This window comes from Myxocyprinus asiaticus, chromosome 45, assembly GCF_019703515.2.
Source record: "Myxocyprinus asiaticus isolate MX2 ecotype Aquarium Trade chromosome 45, UBuf_Myxa_2, whole genome shotgun sequence".
NCBI lineage: Eukaryota > Metazoa > Chordata > Actinopteri > Cypriniformes > Catostomidae > Myxocyprinus > Myxocyprinus asiaticus.
Window position 1 is genome coordinate 20,861,064 of NC_059388.1, and position 20,204 is coordinate 20,881,267.

General features: G+C 37.8%; 1 protein-coding gene across 1 annotated transcript in view; it reads left to right on the plus strand.

Moving 5' to 3' along the window:
• The window catches only part of LOC127434974 (rho guanine nucleotide exchange factor 39-like), a 68,111-nt gene extending 60,492 nt beyond the window's left edge, over positions 1–7,619 (plus strand). Inside the window, exons 10-12 of the mRNA XM_051688047.1 lie at positions 4,370–4,496; positions 4,593–4,714; positions 6,759–7,619. Coding sequence (XP_051544007.1) covers positions 4,370–4,496; positions 4,593–4,714; positions 6,759–6,798 — 289 coding nt within the window. The 3' untranslated portion in view covers positions 6,799–7,619. The remainder of the gene's footprint in view (positions 1–4,369; positions 4,497–4,592; positions 4,715–6,758) is intronic.
• The last annotated feature ends 12,585 nt before the right edge of the window (positions 7,620–20,204 follow it).

Consider the following 20,204-nt stretch of genomic DNA (forward strand, 5'->3'; position numbering starts at 1 on the left):
TACTATTGCTTGTGGTTGGGTAATACAATCCCTGTGCTTATTTTAAGTTGTTGCATACCAGTAATCTTAATGTCACTGATTATTGACTCAAAGCAAGACCACAAAAGTATTGTGCCCCTTAAAACCCTTTTGAAACTTAAAAGCATACCGTTCCATCCAATTTCTCTAAACATTATGCACAGAAATAAACATCCTCATCAGAGTAGTTTCATTTTGGAAATGTTTGACTCCAAGTACACAAACAGTGGTAAACAAATAAGCTTACACACACACATGTACAGACAATACTACTAGTTGTTGGCTAGGGGGCTCGATCAGTAGTTCAATCGATGGTCTCAATGACATGAGGTGGAGGAAGCTGGAGCCTTATGACAAAACTGAGCGTCTCTTATCGAGGCAGGTCCTCCGCAGAGAGAAACGTTATGGTCAGATACACATCTTCTATACAAACCAAATACTTCCCTTCACCAGAAAACAGACACATCCTGTGCTCTGTTAATACAGCATCTCCAATATCGGACCAAAATGACTGATCACAATGTGTTTTAGAAGGTTGCAATATAGGAAATTTTTGAATGATTATTCTCCTACTTTCACTTTTATAAAATCAGTTCAATCTCCCAGTTTCACTTTTTGGAATGATGTGCAATTTTCTTGCCTGTGTTTTGACTTTTCAGTGAGGCAGTATTAGTCAGTTGCAGATACTATTAGTGGGATGCAGCATTCTCATTCTAGAGTGCATTTTATTGGGTGAAATGCTCCTGCATATAAGATTTTAGTCTATTTTAATTTAAGATGGGTCTATCTGCTTTAGTTTATTACACTTGCAAATAAATGGCTTTCAATCTAACAGACTTGTATGGTGGCTGAGAAATGCACAACACAACAGAAATAAGCCACAACACAACCGAAAAGCCACAGCACAACGAAATTAACAGAAAATAAATATTTTTTAAGCACTGTATTTTAAGTTGTGTGGCAGTGTGACTCAATGCATGAGGGATCATGAGGCTGCTCGAAAGATGCAGAGAGCTGATAGACCCACTGTAATTCACAACTGTGCTCTTCGCCATTGAGCAGGGGCATAAAGCCCATTTTGTTGATGAAGTTATGTACATTAAAAGTTCTGGTAGAAACCCATATTGACCAGAGCACTTAAGGACAAAGAAGTACAGTAGTTATGTACTATATATATATATATATATACAGGTGCATCTCAATAAATTAGAATGTCGTGGAAAAGTTCATTTATTTCAGTAATTCAACTCAAATTGTGAAACTCGTGTATTAAATAAATTCAGTGCACACAGACTGAAGTAGTTTAAGTCTTTGGTTCTTTTAATTGTGATGATTTTGGCTCACATTTAACAAAAACCCACCAATTCACTATCTCAAAAAATTAGAATACATCATAAGACCAATAAAAAAAACATTTTTAGTGAATTGTTGGCCTTCTGGAAAGTATGTTCATTTACTGTATATGTACTCAATACTTAGTAGGGGCTCCTTTTGCTTTAATTACTGCCTCAATTCGGCGTGGCATGGAGGTGATCAGTTTGTGGCACTGCCGAGGTGGTATGGAAGCCCAGGTTTCTTTGACAGTGGCCTTCAGCTCATCTGCATTTTTTGGTCTCTTGTTTCTCATTTTCCTCTTGACAATACCCCATAGATTTTCTATGGGGTTCAGGTCTGGTGAGTTTGCTGGCCAGTCAAGCACACCAACACCATGGTCATTTAACCAACTTTTGGTGCTTTTGGCAGTGTGGGCAGGTGCCAAATCCTGCTGGAAAATGAAATCAGCATCTTTAAAAAGCTGGTCAGCAGAAGGAAGCATGAAGTGCTCCAAAATTTCTTGGTAAACGGGTGCAGTGACTTTGGTTTTCAAAAAACACAATGGACCAACACAAGCAGATGACATTGCACCCCAAATCATCACAGATTGTGGAAACTTAACACTGGACTTCAAGCAACTTGGGCTATGAGCTTCTCCACCCTTCCTCCAGACTCTAGGACTTTGGTTTCCAAATGAAATACAAAACTTGCTCTCATCTGAAAAGAGGACTTTGGACCACTGGGCAACAGTCCAGTTCTTCTTCTCCTTAGCCCAGGTAAGACGCCTCTGACATTGTCTGTGGTTCAAGAGTGGCTTAACAAGAGGAATACGACAACTGTAGCCAAATTCCTTGACACGTCTGTGTGTGGTGGCTCTTGATGCCTTGACCCCAGCCTCAGTCCATTCCTTGTGAAGTTCACCCAAATTCTTGAATCGATTTTGCTTGACAATCATAAGGCTGCGGTTCTCTCGGTTGGTTGTGCATCTTTTTCTTCCACACTTTTTCCTTCCACTCAACTTTCTGTTAACATGCTTCGATACAGCACTCTGTGAACAGCCAGCTTCTTTGGCAATGAATGTTTGTGGCTTACCCTCCTTGTGAAGGGTGTCAATGATTGTCTTCTGGACAACTGTCAGATCAGCAGTCTTCCCCATGACTGTGTAGCCTAGTGAACCAAACTGAGAGACCATTTTGAAGGCTTAGGAAACCTTTGCAGGTGTTTTGAGTTGATTAGCTGATTGGCATGTCACTATATTCTAATTTTTTGAGATAGTGAATTGGTGGGTTTTTGTTAAATGTGAGCCAAAATCATCACAATTAAAAGAACCAAAGACTTAAACTACTTCAGTCTGTGTGCATTGAATTTCTTTAATACAGGAGTTTCACAATTTGAGCTGAATTACTGAAATAAATGAACTTTTCCACGACATTCTAATTTATTGAGATGCACCTGTGTATATATATATATATATATATATATATATATATATATATATTAGTTGTATCATTTTGTGGCTTATTTTTGTTGTGTTGTGGCTTAATTCCGTTGTGCTATTTTTTCCATTGTTATGTCATGGCTTATTTCAGTTGTGTTTTTCAGCTTTTATTTGCTTTGCTAATTTGGTTGTGTTGTTCACACCTTTGTCACTACAGACATATACTTAAAAGCAACTTAACCTTTTTATTTCATGGGGTCTTTAAGCAGTAAAGATGCTGACTACCACCCCTGGAGTTGCGAGTTCGAATCCAGGGCATGCTGAGTGACTCCATCCTGGTCCCCTAAGCAGCCAATTTGGCCTGGTTGCTAGGGAGGGTAGAGTCACATGGGGTAACCTCCTCATGGTCGCTATAATTTGGTTCTCACTCTCAGTGGGGCGCGTGGTGAGTTGTGCGTGGATGCTGCAGAGAATAGCATCAAGCCTCCACACGCGCTGTCTCTGCAGTAACGCGCTCAAGCCACATGATAAGATGTGCGGATTGACAGTCTCAGACGTGGAGGCGACTGAGATTCGTCCTCCGCCACCCGGATTGAGGTGAGTCACTACGCCACCAGGAGGACCTAGAGCGCATTGGGAATTGGGCATGCCAAATTGGGGAGAAAAGGGGGGGGAAAAATCAACAACAAAAAAATAAATAAAAAAATGGTCAGGAGTTTGTCATCTGTATTAAAATGTCAAGATTAGCATCAGGGATACCATGTCTCTCTATGATTAAAGGGATAGTTCACCCAAAAATTTAAATTCTCATAATTTACTCACCCACAGGCCCAGATGTGAATGAATGACTTTCTTCTGCTGAAAACAAATGCAGATTTTTTTTGAAGAATATCTCAGCTCTGGATATCCATATAATGCAAGAGAATGGTGTTTAAAGCTCCAAAAAGGAGATAAAGTCAGCATAAAAGTAACCCACAAGACTCCAGTGGTTTATTCAATGTCTTCTGAAGCATTCCAGTTGGTTTTGGGTGAAAACAGACCAAAATATAACTCCTTTTTCACTGTAGATCTTGACAGCAGTCTCTTTGGCAATCATGATTTCAAGTTTGATTACACTTTCTATAGCACCATCTAAGAAATTGAATCAAGCTTGAAATCATAATCGTGACAAGATGTACAGTGAAAAAAGAGCTATATGTCGGTCTGTTCTCACCCAAAACCAACTGAATTGCTTAAGAAGACATTGATATAACCACTGGAGTCTTATGGATTATATTTATGCTGCCTTTATTTCCTTTTTGGAGGTCTGGTCACCATTCACTTGCATTGAAAGGACCAACTGAGCTTATCTTAATCTTAAATCTTAATTTGTGTTCAACAGAATAAAAAAGAAAGTCATACACATCTGGGATGGCATGAGGGTGTGTAAATGATGAGAGAACTTTCATTTTTTGGTGAACTATTCCTTCAAGCTAGAGATGTGAAAGAGGAGCTAGTAGTATAGTTTCATACTCCAAGTCCCTGTTTTCTGTTTAACTGACTGATCTTAATGTCTTCTCTGGTTTGGTCGATGACAGAGAGTTTTGTGTTCCATTTCAGGCAGCTGAAGACAAAAAATACAGCGGTGCACAGGAGAGAAGAACTGCGCAGGAAGCCGATCAGATCAGATCCAGATAGTAAGAACAGTCCAGAACTCCAGCAAGCATGTGGAATTAAAAGGACCATGGTCAGTTATCATTTCATGGTTACAGTTGTAACTAACAAGTTCATAACTAATATAAACTAATAATATTACATATTGTATTTATTTTCTCTTATGCAGATGTTTGATGAACAGGTTAGGGAGCACAGTGAGGTTCACAGCAGCAGTGCCATGCCTTCAGTGGGGGAGAACAGCCACAGTGCAACCAAGAGGTTAAAGCCTAATGAAGCTCCATCTGCAAGGTTATAATGCATCATTGCCTGTTTTCAGACCTCTATGTACATAGTAACCAGAACTTTGCAATTATTTACCTAACATAATACAGCGCTCCTTTGTCAATTGTTGTGACTGCCACTTGAAAATGTTCTCGTTAATTAATAACAAAGAAAAAAACGTGTTTACACTGAGGCACTTACAATGCAAAATGTATAGCCACAAGATGCAAACAATATAAACTCAGCAAAAAAAGAAACGTCCTCTCACTTTCAACTGCTTTTATTTTCAGCAAATTTAACATGTGTAAATATTTGTATGAACATAAAGATTCAACAACTAAGACAAAACTGAACAAGTTTCACAGAAATGGAATAATGTGTCCCTGAACAAAGGGGGGGTGAAAATCATAAGTAACAGTCAGTATCTGGTGTGGCCACCAGCTGCATTAAGTACTGCAATGCATCTCCCCCTCATGGACTGCACCAGATTTGCCAGTTCTTGCTGTGAGATGTTACCCCACTCTTCCACCAAGGCACTTGCAAGTTCCAGGACATTTCTGGGGGGAATGGCCCTAGCCCTCACCCTCCAATCCAACAGGTCCCAGACGTGCTCAATGGGATTGAGATCTGGGCTCTTCGCTGGCCATGGCAGAACACTGACATTCCTGTCTTGCAGGAAATCACGCACAGAACGAGCTGTATGGCTGGTGGCATTGTCATGCTGGAGGGTCATGTCAGGATGAGCCTGCAGGAAGGTTACCACATGAGGGAGGAGGATGTCTTCCCTGTAACGTACAGCATTGAGATTGCACACCGCCCCAGACCATGACAGACCTTCCACCTCCAATTCGATCCCACTCCAGAGTACAAGCATCGGTGTAACACTCATTCCTTCGACGATAAACGCGAGTCTGACCATCACCCCTGGTGAGACGAAACTGCGAAAAAGGTGGGTTTGTGCCCATAGGTGACATTGTTGCCAGTGATGTCTGGTAAGGACCTGCCTTACAACAGGCCTACAAGCCCTCAGTCCAGCCTCTCTCAGCCTATTGCGGACAGTCTGAGCACTGATGGAGGGATTGTGTGTTCCTGGTGTAACTCGGGCAGTTGTTGTTGCCATCCTGTATGTGTGCCGCAGGTGTGATATTTGGATGTACAGATCCTATGCAGGTGTTCTTACACGTGATCTGCCACTGTGAGGATGATCAGCTGTCCTTCCTGTAGCGCTGTCTTAGGCGTCTCACAGTACAGACATTGCAGTTTATTGCTCTGGCCACATCTGCGGTCCTCATGCCTCCATGCAGCATGCCTAAGGCACATTTATGCAGATGAGCAGGGACCCAGGGCATCTTTCTTTTGTTGTTTTTTAGAGTCAGTAGAAAGGTCTCTTTAGTGTTCTAAGTTTTTATAACTGTGACCTTAATTGCCTACCGTCTGTAAGCTGTTAGTGTCTTAACGACCATTCCACAGGTGCATGTTCATTAATTGTTTATGGTTCATTGAACAAGCATGGAAAACATAGTTTAAACCCTTTACAATAAAGATCTGTAAAGTTATCTGGATTTTTACAAAATTATCTTTAAAAAACAGTGTCTAGAAAAAAGGATGTTTCTTTTTTTGCTGAGTTTGTGTTAACATGATTTTTTGTGATTTAAAAACACTAACCTCAACTGTGTAAAGATATATTTAAGTATTACAACTTTGTTGTCATGGCTGTAATACCTGTGAACCCTGTAATCAGGCAAATGTAATTCTGGTAAATCCCTGATTTTATTGATCAAACTCTCTAAATTGTCACGTCTTTTTGGGAGTACTTTTGAAACAGTGCATATTTTTAATGTTAATGAACTGGCGCCATTATCTTCCATTTGTAAGTGCCTTGGTGTAATTTTTTTATATATATATATAAATAATAAAGTTGAAAAAATGTTGTGGTACTTATTTTTTGTTGATTAACCTCAACTTGTTTTGAACCTAGTATATTCCTTTAATGTTTCTATTTTGTGTGCATATCTGTAGTGTATATCTGAAATGAGATTTCAATAACTTACTACTCGCATTGTTAATACAGACCACAGGAATCGTCTGGATCGAGCTGTTTGATTCTGTGAGGACCTGGCCTGAAGACACAGGTGGAGAGGACGTCCCAAATGTGATCTGGGGTAGAATGAATGCAGTGCACATTTACTTGTTATAGTTGTTTAAAGCACATATACTTTTCGCCTTTTTAAAGGTAAAATATTTGTACACTGTGATGTCTAATTTGGGTGTAATACTGTGCATAATGTGTCTGATTTTAACTCATTGCCACCTAACTAATTCATAAGTAAATTCAAACTCACACACACACATACAGAAAACACACAAGAATGCGTGTTGTACCAGATTATTTTTAAAGTCAATTACTTGGCCAGACTTTATATTATTGATAGCGTGGAACAAATACATTTTATGGTAATATAATTTGTATCATGATTTAAGGTTTTGGTGCAATATGACTTTGACTTGCACAAGATTTTTAACACTGGATTTTATACTGAATGAATTATGATGATACTCTACAATATATAATAAATGCAAACGAAAGCTGAAGTGCTTACTGCTCTATGATATGTATTATATTTTTAATTCTTGCTTGTGTTATACACTGTTTTCTGCCAGACTTATTTAATGTGTTGAAGGGGGTTTTATTTTTACTGAAATCTGTTACACTGGTCAATATTATGTTATTATTGCATATGAATTAATAAAAGCCCAGTGATTTGGTGTGAAGTTCTGTTAAAACCATTTCTTTTGTATGGCAACTTCAGTGTCATGTTTGTCGAGGTGTTGACCACCTTATTTCCTTGAAGTTTAAATATTTTTAACTAATAATGCTTGTAAAAACCATAAAAATTTAATAAACGCATTGAGCAGACTAACCTGAAAATAATAGTAGTCATAACTGTTTTGTCTTTTATGAGCTGTTGTTAGGTGATTTAGATGAGCAACAGGATTTTTCATCATTCATATATATATATATATTAGCATGTAGCACATTTTTACATTTAAAAAGTATTGAAAAATAACACAGATGGACACATCTATTGCATGTTTGCATATAAAATCAATTGAAAAATGGAAGAGCACATTCAGATGCGTTTGGTGTGAACAGCCCCTTTGGATACAGAATTTGAATGATGCATTCCATTACCAACGGACTTGCTGTTGACTTAAGTTGATCATGTTTCTGATCCAGATACAACACTGCCATCTTTTGGCACATTGCTGATAGCTCAAATCCAGTTGTCATGCATCATCTCTTAAGAAATTCAAGACTATGAGAATGAGTCCACTTGTACCTGAACGCTGTATATAATGCATGTCTTGAAAATATTTAAATCAAGTTAAACTGGTAAGAGAGATTTGTGCAATCATTTTTACAACGTGTTTCATTTTGACATTTCAGTTTACTTCCACAAAAAAAAAAAGTGTGTGTATAAATATATATATAAAAAGTACATCCTCGAAGTCTATGGTTTTATGTATCAGGACATAATAAAAATCATATGGTCCTTAGCAGGTCTTAAAATTAGGTAAATACAACCTCAGATGAACAACAACACATGACATATTACACAGTATCATGATTTATTGAGCGAAAATAAAGCCAAAATGGAGAAGCCATGTGTGGAAAAACTAAGTACACTTCAATAGCTTGTAGAACCACCTTCAGCAGCAATAACTTCAAGTAATCGTTTTCTGTATGACTTTCAGTCTCACATCGTTGTGGAGGAATTTTGGCCCACTCTTCTTTACATCGTTGCTTCAGTTCATTGAGGTTTGCAGGCATTTGTTTATGCACAGCTCTCTTAAGGTCTTGCCACAGCATTTCAATCGGGTTGAGGTCTGGACTTTGCCTGGGCCATTGCAACACCTTGATTCTTTTGTTTATCAGCCATTCTGTTGTAGATATGCTGGTGTGCTTGGGATCATTGTCCTGTTGCGTGACCCAATTTCAGCTAAGCTTTAGTTGTCAGACAGATGGCCTCACATTTGACTCTAGAATACTTTGGTAATACAGAGGAGTTCATGGTCGACTCAATGACTGCAAGGTGCCCAGGTCCTGTGGCTGCAAAACAAGCCCAAATCATCACCCCTCCACCACCGTGCTTGACAGCTGGTATGAGGTGTTTGTGCCGATATGCGGTGTTTGGTTTTCGCCAAATGTGGCACTGTGCATTATGGCCAAACATCTCCACTTTGGTCTCGTCTGTCCAAAGGACATTGTTCCAAAAGTCTTGTGGTTTGTTCAGATGCAACTTTGCAAACCTAAGCTGTGCTGTCATGTTCTTTTTAGAGAACAGAGGCTTTCTCCTGGCAGCCCTTCCAAACAAACCATACTTCAGTTTTTTTTTTTCTAATTGTTCTGTCATGAACTTTAACATGCTAACTGAGGCCTGTAGAGTCCGAGATGTAACTTTTGGGTTGTTTGCAATTTCTCTGAGCATTGCACGGTCTGACCTTGGGGTGAATTTGCTGGGACATCCACTCCTGGGAAGACTGGCAATGGTCTTGAAAGTTTTCCACTTTTGAATAATCTTTCTCACTGTAGAATGGTGGACTTTAAATTGTTTGGAAATGGCCTTATAACACTTCCCAGATTGATGGGCAGCAACAATTGCTTCTCCAAGATCATTGCTGATGTCTTTCCTCCTTGGTATTGTGTTAACACACACCTGAATGCTCCAAACCAGCAAATTGCTAAAACTTCGACTTTTTTATAGAGGTGGTCACACCCTGATGATCAATTAATCAAGGGCATTTGATTGGCAGCACCTGGCTACTACTTAGCCTCTTAATTCCTATGGAAGCAGTAAGGGTGTACTTAGTTTTTCACACATGGCTTCTCCATTTTGGCTTTATTTTTGTTAAATAATATGTCGTGTTGTTGTTCATCTGAGGTTGTATTTACCTCATTTTAAGACCTGCTAAGGACCAGATGATTTTTATTATGTCCTGATACATAAAACCATAGAATTCAAGGAGGGTGTACTTTCTTTTTCACATGACTGTGTATAGGAAAATGTTATTTACCATCTTTTCTCTTAAGATTGTTATAGCATGGCTGAGTTGTTGTATACCAAAAGACACGTTTCTTATATTCTTGCTGGGTCCATTCCAGGCATATTTTGTCTTATTAACAATCATTCTTTTTAACTAAAGTCATGGAGTGTGTTTCTCCTTAATCTCAACTGCTTTCTCTTCTCTTTCTCTATCTCTCTTTATATTTGTATAGAATAAGGGTAGATCTTCAGCCCTACTCCAGCACACTTGCCTGTAATTTTGTGAACACTGTAATAAAGTGAACACTGAAAAATTAAGACATTTATCTTCTGATTTAGTTGTGGTTGTTTCTCTAAGGGCAGAAAGAGAATATGCCTGTGACAGATTTCTAAACCATCCAGCTGCATTTTAATGTATTTTTTCTCTTAGCTGAGGCAACATACTTCAATGAGATCACGTGGTTTTTGTCTTGTTACAAGAGTAAGTTGTTTATCTCACTGCAATGTGTACCTTAGTTGTCCACATGGTGGCAGCACGCTCTTCAAATCAATTTTTTTTTTTTTTTTTTTTTTTTTAATACAAAAGTTGGCCATAGAGCACTGGCTGTAATGAGGAATGTTGACCCCTTCTGTCTTTAGACTGATATGATGTCACTAATAGATAGTTAATAATAAATTCATGCATCGTTGTTTTCTCCTTCATTTTGGACCCACAACACACAAAAAAGATGGTGCGGAAGACTCCATTTAAGGTTTTTAAAACACGAATTTGGATCATTTGGTAGAGACTGATGCATCATATCCAATTACTGAACCTTCCAATTACCCAGTTACATACTGTACTTGGCTCAGTTTATGCAATTTGCACCTCTCCTATTCATGTCTGCTTGCTGATGCCAAATACTCTTCTGATTGTTCTCCCTCGTGCCTCACATTCTCTTGGCAAGTTCTTTAGGATTCAGAACACCATTCATGGTCACTGAGTTTCAGAATACATTGGAGGCCAGAAGTCTGACAACATATTGAAAATCTACAACTCAAAATCAAATTTAAACCTGAAAATAGACAACATTTTAGGATTTTGAAATGTTTTGAGCAAAGAAACTTTATGAGGTAAAATAAGAAATATTTTAGATCAGGTAGGACAACCAAATAAGCACATTTGTGACATTGACCATGTTAATTCCTTTGTACAAAAGATCAGATTTCCTTGAAGCACACAAGATGCTCTTTGAAACATTCATAAATCATGATGGGATAACATGGATCATGAATGACTGACTAATTTAATGCATTTCATGCACAACTAATCATTGCATTTTTAGAAGTGATCTCAAACTTTTGGAACCCAATGTGTCTTCATCCTTACTGGAACTGAACAGTGCCACGTCTATAATGCACTGCATTATTTTGAGGCATTTTGTCATTCTGCTCATTTTAAACTTGAATCCCTTTCAATTCAGGGACATCTTTTTGATTTCCATTGTTCATGGATTGTTCTTCCTCAACATACCAGATCTCCAGAGCAGTTACAAACGTGCTCACGGATAACATCATCAGTAGAAACAAAACTCTGTATGATAAATCAAATAAATAAAATGTCTTACCTTTTCCAACTACTGGGCAGTTAATCAGGTGTTATCTGAATCTGTGGAATGCTGACCCTGGATGGTTGCCCTGCTTAATTGGGGAAAAGGGGAAACCAGGCCTCACTAACCTCAGTGCTTGGGTGCTGTCACAATAACTTGACAAAATCTGAAAAATGTCATTATTTGTCACTGCCATATCTCTTTGAGTCTGTGCCTGTCCCTATTAGATGAGGTAAATATTAAAATGTTTTAAAAATACAGTCAATGTATAGCCTAATCTATTATTCCAATCAAACATGCCTCATGATACATTAGTTTCATAACTGTTGGTTCATAACATTGAGTCTTATAGCTCTTTAAACTCTGAAGGTGACTCATCTTGACTATATTGTCAATAATTGTAGCGATTACAGTGTTTTTATAGATTGTTTTGATTATTTAGTGGTGCTTGCTTTGGCCCATGCACTTGTAATTGAGCTTAAATCATGTGATGCATTAGTTCTGTTCACTAACAGCAAGTAGTTTGTATGGTGCATGACATTGGAGGATGTTTGGTTGGAACTTGCATCCTTTGCTTAAGTGCTCTCCTTAAATCAACACCAGTCAAAAGAGTGAATGGAGGATTTAAATGTTCTTTATGACACGCCTCATTGTCAAACAGTCTATTCTCTTGTTTCTGCTTTGAAATGGATCCACACTGTTCATTAATGCGCTAAAGTACAGGTTCCATGCAGAACAACACATGCTGTTGACCTTTACAATTCCCCTTCTTTTGGAGCATTTCAAGAGAGAGTACTAATGCATTAAACACTAGCATGCTTACCATTCGTTTCCCGTGAAATGGGTCTGAAGAGTTCAGTGGTGATTTTAAGACAATTTATTTTCAACTAAGAATGTTTGGCATTTCAGAAAGATCTTATGTTACAGTGTTGGAGTGCTTGTAAAGACACAAGTGTCAGCAACTCAGATTGTCTGGCACTGTTTACTCTGCATACAGACGAGGTAATTCTTGACTTGAAACTTTTTTTTTTTACATGTTCAAAAGTTTGGGTTCTCAGAGTCTTTGGTGGGTTTAGTGCAAATCAGAGGGCAAGGATGTGCTTGCGCATTGCATTACAGTCAATTAATGCTGTGCATTGCAAAGAACAGTAATGTTTTAACTAATTCAGTCCACCTTTTGTATCAAGTGTGCCAAATGAAAAAACATTCTTTGGCCATTCAGTCCAAGACAGTATTTTGTTACAGAAAAGCTATTATATTCAGATAACATTTCTATGATATAAGCTTATATCTATTCTAATATCTGTATCTGTACATAAAGCATCAGTACAGGGGAGCAGACTGAGAATTAGGCTACAGTAGATATGTCTGAAATCTCATTTATACATTGCTTTAGGCTGTGATAAATAACTGGTTTGCAACCTCAGTAACATAAGATGTTTCACAAAAATATTTGTGTTATTTGGTTATTTATATCTTCAGCTTTAGTATGTCAATAGGAAATATGCATTTTAGGCTCCCAAATATTCCTTTTGCAAATAGATAGATTAGAATAGAAGAACAGGGAGCCCTGCACCAGATGGCATGGCCCCTACAGAGTCCCCTGCTTAACATCGAATCAGTCTGGGATTACATGAAGAGACAGAAGCAATTGAGACAGCCTAAATAGACAGAAGAACTGTGGCAAATTCTCCAGGAAGTTTGGAACATCCTATCTGCCAACAACCAGGTGTACCTAGGTGCTGTTTTGAAGGCAAAGGTGGTCACATCAAATATTTATTTAGAATTCTTTGTTTACTGAACTGAAAACTATTTATGGCATTATTTTTGAAAAAGTCCTCACTATGCAACATTTTTCACAAGTGTCTAAAGCTTTTGCACAGTACTGTATGTCACTGAAAATTTTAAACAGGCAGGATTTGGCCTGCAGGCTGCTAGTTGAATAGGCCTGCACTACATGATCACACAACCCTTTTCTCCCATTTGGCTTTGTCCTAGTTTCGCAGCTTGCATGATATCTCTCCCCAAATCCAGATGTGTTATTTTTTTCTGGTGTATATTATCGCCACTTTATCACACAGTATATCTGAGTTGTTGCATAATCTGCTTGGACTGGCCCCTTCCTTGCCCTGCCACTGGATGTTCACTTAACCTTATTTACTTAAGTCAAAGGAATGTTTTGTTTCCATCACATTGCATCTATATTAATAACTCACTGTCCTAACCAAGCAACCATCAGTCAGCACTGATCCACATCTGCATCCTATAGCAGTACCATTCATCTTAGACTGAACTGTGCTCCCCTTTATTTTGCCCCTCTTTTTAAATATATGCGGCTACTGTGTTGTAGTTACACAATCAAAACAGCACATTTGTTGTCAGGCAGCAGCAAGACAAAAATAATAATGGATACTTACGTCTAGTCATTTCAGATTTGACCCCAGTGGGTCAAATTTGGTCCATTGTTATTGTAAGCATTACATTATGTCTCCCCGGGGAAAAGAGAGGAGTTGTTTTGCAGTTTATTTCCTTCTCTAACTGTGTTGTGATTCAGCGATGCACAGAACTACCGTAAATACTATGAAAAATAGACACCTCACAAGTCATACACATTTGATAGGCTTTTGATAAATATATTTTTGATGATGAAATCATAACGTGGGCCGCAAAAGATGAATCGAGGACCGTATACATATTTAGTAGCGCTGGATTAGACTTATGGTCAGGGTTGGGTGGGTTACTTTTGAAATGTATTCCACTACAGATTACAGAATACATGCTGTAAAATGTAATTTGTAACGTATTCTGTTAGATTACTCAAGGTCAGTAACGTATTCTTAATACTTTGGATTACTTCTTCAGCACTGGTAGATTTTTTCACTTGTTTTGACTATAAAAACTCTGCCAGTACAGTAAGACAAAACACACATGTTAAAAATACATTCTCTGAAAAACCTAAATATCTTATGCAGTGTTGTTTCTAAAACAAGATAAATCAAATTAGGAAAAATTTGTAACATGTGCATGTAAAATGGCTAGAAATAGCATTTTAGCTTAGTGTAAAGCTGACAATTTACACAAGGTTTATTTCTATTTCTTCTGCTCCAAACTTACTTCAAACGTACTTCTCTGTCTGCTCGTATGAATGTAACACATCATAAGAAAGTGTTTCACCGCTGTTCAAATGCACTTTGGATTGCATCATTTATATTAATAAATGTTTTCCATCTGAAAGCACTAAATATTAAATGAAACAAATGACAATAAAATGCAAAGTAATCTCTTCAGTAATCAAAATACTTTTTGAATGTAACTGTATTCTAATTACCAATGATTTAAATTGTAACTGTAGTGGAATACAGTTACTTATATTTTGTATTTTAAATACGTATTCCCGTTACATGTATTTCGTTACTCCCCAACTCTGCTTATGGATTTTGCCTGGTGGGCGATAAATCTTTCCATAGACTTTTACTGATAAGAGGGGCCTGAACCATAGCTAGGGATCAGAATATCAAATAGACTTAATAGCTCTTTTGACTTGGGCCAGAAATCAACTACCTAGCAACCTCCCAGAACACCTTAGCGACTAGGGATGTGCCAGGGTGGTCGACTAATTGAGTAGTCATCTAACAACTGACTAGTCGATAAGTGAGGTTGACTATTAACATTAATATATTTAGTGGTGGTGGTTTTAATGGGAGACCCTATTTTCAAATTAATTGAGAGACGCAACTTCTTAGAGAGCTTTTTTGCATGATGATAGCTTTCTTTAACTTAACAGTGAATAACAGTCAGCAAATCCTCTACAAGAAGTTCCATTGCTTTAATGCTTTAGGTTTAGTCTTTTTATGTGCTGTTGTTACAGCAAAGTGCTGTATCAAATATGCATTTCAAGATGATCAGTGTTAGACATGAAATCCTCTGCTGTGAGTAATTTGGGAGATGTTGTGGAAAGATTAAAGACTTTTACTGATTCTGTATGACACTGTTTAAATAAATAGTTGCAGTAAAAAAAAAAAAAAAAAAAATGTAAACTGCTTGATTTCGTGAACTAGATATGCACCCTGAACATTATCTTTTGAATGTGCAGCGAGGGTCACCCTGAAGCACTCGGTTACAATGAAGCATGTCTGTGATGAGGAGGAGGGTGTGGCCAGGCCGTGAGGGTGCACGGCCGGTGCTGAGTCAATTAATCAGTGGGAGAGAGAGATAAAGGGGAGCCGGAGACAGCAGTTCGAGAGAGAGAGACACACGCGGTCACGTTGTGTGTGTTTATGTTTGTTTAAGTTCATTGTTTAAGTTCATTTATGCATTAAAAGATTATGTTGATTGTTCAACTGGTTCCCGCCTCCTCCTTACCCATCCTTTACCTGTTGCATTGGTGCCGAAACTCGGGAAGGAGGAGGGATGTGCTGTCGTGGAGTCCTCTCCGTTAGGGGAGGAGCCGCGGCCATTCGCCGGGGTACGGAGGAGTCACTGCCGGCCACCGGGAGCCGGAGGAATCACTACCATCCGCCAGGAAGGGGAGGAGCCATTCCGTCCGCCAGGGGTTGGAGGACTCGCTGCCATCCGCCCGGGGAGGAGCGGCTGTCATCTGCCAGAAGGCGAAGGAGTGGGGACCAGGCGACGGCATGTCTGGGGACCGGCGAGCAAGTTTCTCTCTCTCTCTCTTTCTCTCTCTCTCTCTCTCTGTGTGTGTCTCGCCCTTTCCCTCTCCCTCCCCTCGTCTCTCCCCAGGTTCCTAGGAGGCGGGGTGGACCATCTGCTGGCGGAACGGCCGGAAGGGCAGCGTCTCCCCTCCAGAGATGGGGGGGCGAGTAGGCCAGTCCAGATGGCGCCCGGGCCTGAATCAGGCGGGGGAGGAGTGTGACGAGGAGGAGGGCGTGGCCGGGCCATGAGTGTGCACGGCACTATTAACAACCACATAACAATGCCTTGGCAACCACCCATGACACCCTGGCGTGGTGACGGTCAATTTTGCACAGCCAAGCACCTCACTTTTTCTTCAGAAAATGTAAAAATCTAGTTACACTTATAATTTTAAATTATTTTTGCTTATTTTTACTATTTTACTTGAAATATATTGCATAGAACACTTTCCCTTAAGTGCATATTCACATAGTCATATATATGCTTGTCTGGCTATATTGAGCTCATAGCCTAAGTTCACCTATCAGCTTGCGAACACTGTCTTGCAGATTATCACAGCTGTTGACCTTTATAGCAAAGTCTATGGTGACGTGTGCTAGTCCTGTACACAATGCATCGCTGGAGCATCAAAGAGTCTAGAGGTAGGTCAAGGGTAGGTTTCACATCAACATCATGGATTTATCCAGTGCAAGTGTGTATTGAGGTCACATCTTAAAGGTATATTTAATGGTTTAAGGTTTTAGCTATTCAAGAGGTCGCCAGACTTGATTTGTAACTAAATATGGCTTTTTGCTGTGCGTTAAATATATTCCTATTGTTACTTCCATTTCAGTTATTCGTAATGGCAAAACAAGTTGCATAATTTGTATGTTGCACTTCAAATCAGCAGTTCGTATTGTTGAAAATACCTCAGATGATTGATTAAACATCATTGAATATTAGTATCTGTGGACCCTGACCCACTTTATAGCTAAAATGAACATTTCTACAGTTATAGTAACATTTGCAAGTTGACATTTTAGTTTAAGATGGCCTACATTTACATCATTGCGCAACTAAATGTATACAAAAAATTATATAAAAATTCTGGAGCTCTTTGAATCTGTATGTCACTGTACTTGCTTAAAGTTACGTAACAAGTTAAATATGTGTAATTCCTTCAACTGTTTTACATATTGTATGAGCAGTATTCTTTTTTGATATTTTAATACTATGTAATAATTGCATTCTTTTTCAGATACATTTTTTAAAGCTATTTTTTAAAGTATATTTTTTTTGTTTTAAAATCTGATATACAATGCCAGTACACTGCCTTCATGTACAGTAGTATGCCATATATCATTGGGTTTGTGAGGGAGACGGAGGATATCTTACGGCTGTAATCTGTAGGGAGTTCTTTTTGAGACATGTTTGATAAATAGTGCTCAAAAATAGTTTCTGAAGGCAAAATGTCCAAGTTTAAGTTAAGTGTTTATACTTAACTCACTTTTAGTATATCAAGCTGTTCTATGATCTTATTTGGATGATAAAAGGCACTTATTACTGTATTGCTATTGGCACTAAAGGCAAGAAATCATTTGAAAGGCAACCAGTGTTGTAAAGACCCATTTGTACCTTGTTAAAAAAATAAATAATAATAATAATAATTGGCTTTTATTTGTCAAAAGTTAAAAGATTATCTGAAAAAAAATATTACTTTGTAGTTTACACTATCTTTTCTACCAAATATTATAGAGCGATATTAAAATGAAGAGAAATATTTTCAATTTATATTTATATCACTTTCCAAAATACAAATTGTTCCAAAGTAGCTTTTTTATCTCATTTTATATGAAGAGATACTATAGACTAAAAACAAATACAAATAAATGATTGTGGAATGTATGTAGCCTATTGGGCTTTTTTTATGTCTTACTGTTAAGATACATTTTGTGAAAATGTCTTACATTTTCAGTCTACCCCTGTTTGAAAATTCCTGTTTAAGGCATATTTGCATAGCATGGTAATGAAACAGCACCCAAACAGTATTACAAGACTTGTTGCTCCAAAGTCACTCTAGTCTTGTGTAGTCAGTGTCTTAAGAATTTTAAAAGAGTCATATGTGGTTTAAGATTATGTGATGTGGAATTGGCATGTTATGTCATAGTGCAAATACCTCTGTATTTCTGTCTTGTGTGTTTAATGATAGTGTACAGGATTTTGTGGTTATGACTGTCTAGTGCTTTGCGTTATTAGTGTGGTGTGTCCTTGAAAAAACATGGTGTGGAAAGACATTATTGTTAAATGCAACGTGCTGATGCCTGACCTTCTATTTGTTGTAATTGGTCATTGTATACTGCCAAACAGAATCGACTGCACCCATATATGTTTTACCTTATAGTTCACTCAATAACTTCTGATATTATGAATTAAAACAACACTCCAGTTGGTCTGGAACGTTTCTGAACTAACCACTTTCTGAATGCCAGAGGAAACCTTTGGGCTATTAAATTTACTCCTCCTCATCGTCACATCAAAATCTTTAAGAGCTATATCTGTAAGACAAAGTATATTTTTTAGAGAGCTCATGAAATGTTACATTACCCTTAATTTGAAATCTACAGAAGCTGGAGTCATTTCCAAACATTTTCTGACATGCAGTTAGTGTTCTGTTGAAATCAACACACAAGAATAGACAGACTTGTCACTTTTAGCCCTAACCGCTTATGCTATTTATATGTTTACAATGTCTTGCGGCATGTTTTCTCACAAGATTAAGTGCTTGGTAAGATCCAAGTTTGTTTGTGTGGGCCTGTAGGGTGTAGTGTTTGGGTATGGAATTGGTTTTTGTGGCTTCTGTTCAAATACAGGTGTCATTGAGTGATTTTGCAACTGTGGTTTAAGTTGTTGTTTGGGTGTGACAAAAAGTGGCAAAATAAAAGAACAATGCATTTGTCTATTTCTGCCCTTTTATCTTTTGAAATTTCATTGGTGTTCAAAAGTCTACATTGAAAATCCAATTGAAAACTGTATTCAATTAGAAAAATGCAAATACTCTGACTTTTTCACCCCATACTGTGTATGTAAGCTATACAGTATACTGTATTAAATTTGCAAGATACAATTAAATGCAGGTGCCTATACTGACTTCAAACCCCATCATATTATTATATTGATAGCCATTCATCATAAAATGTTCTTATTTTGTATTATTAACCTTTTTGATTTCCTGTGCCGAGAGAACAAATCAAGCCGTGACATTTTAGCTAAATGGATTTTTGTGTTTTAGAATGTCACTCTATACAGCTTCCTGTGCTCTGTATGAAAAGCAGGTAGACATAAGCGTCACTGGCGACTGATCTTTAAATTTAATCTCACAGGTCATTGTGTGCTGGTCTGCTAACACTTTGAGTATGGAATTGGTGTCCACCACATATAATGGCTTTTGTTGACAGTATTGCAAAAAAAATAGCAAATCTTAAGGTGGGAAAAACGGGTGTAATATCTTTCATTGTGATATTAAACAATAAATAAATAAAACCAATTAAATTGTATAGAGTGATCTGGTTGTCAAGTAACAATAGATTTGGATGAAGAGCGTGGCACATTTTATTGCATTTTACTGACCTGATAAACATTACCTGCACCACTCAATATTTTAAATGCCAGGATCTGCCACTGCAGCTTAAATGGGCCGGCATGTGGATGTCTAACTTTTTCTCCCTTTAAATCTTTGTCTATTTGCTTTTGCCAACCGGATCACCAAGAAAAGTCCCAGTGCTCTATACAGCCAGTCCATCCCTACTGAGTTATGATGAACTACATGTACGCCTACTCGTTATGTGATTATTTTGTTGGACAGCTTGTAATTTCACGTTGTTCTTGTGCTAATAGCATTGTAATAACATGTAATATGCGTATCATTGAGATTATATTGTATAGTGTCACAATTATACACTTGTTAAGTTTGCATCTTTTAATATTCCTAGTACTGGAATATTTGGAAGAGAGAATTTTCATCAGTTCGAACTTGGAACAATAGTTTGTTTCATTGCATAATTTTTATAAACAGTATAATCTTGTCTATCTGACACTTCGGGACACATTTATAACAAGTGAAGCTATTTATAATCATTTTGGGTTTGTGTATAAAACATTGAGAACTAATACCACAAACTGTTTAAATAGGAACTTTTTTTGTTACTTGAAGAGCTATTCATCTTTGCTAACCAAATGAAATACTAAAATAAA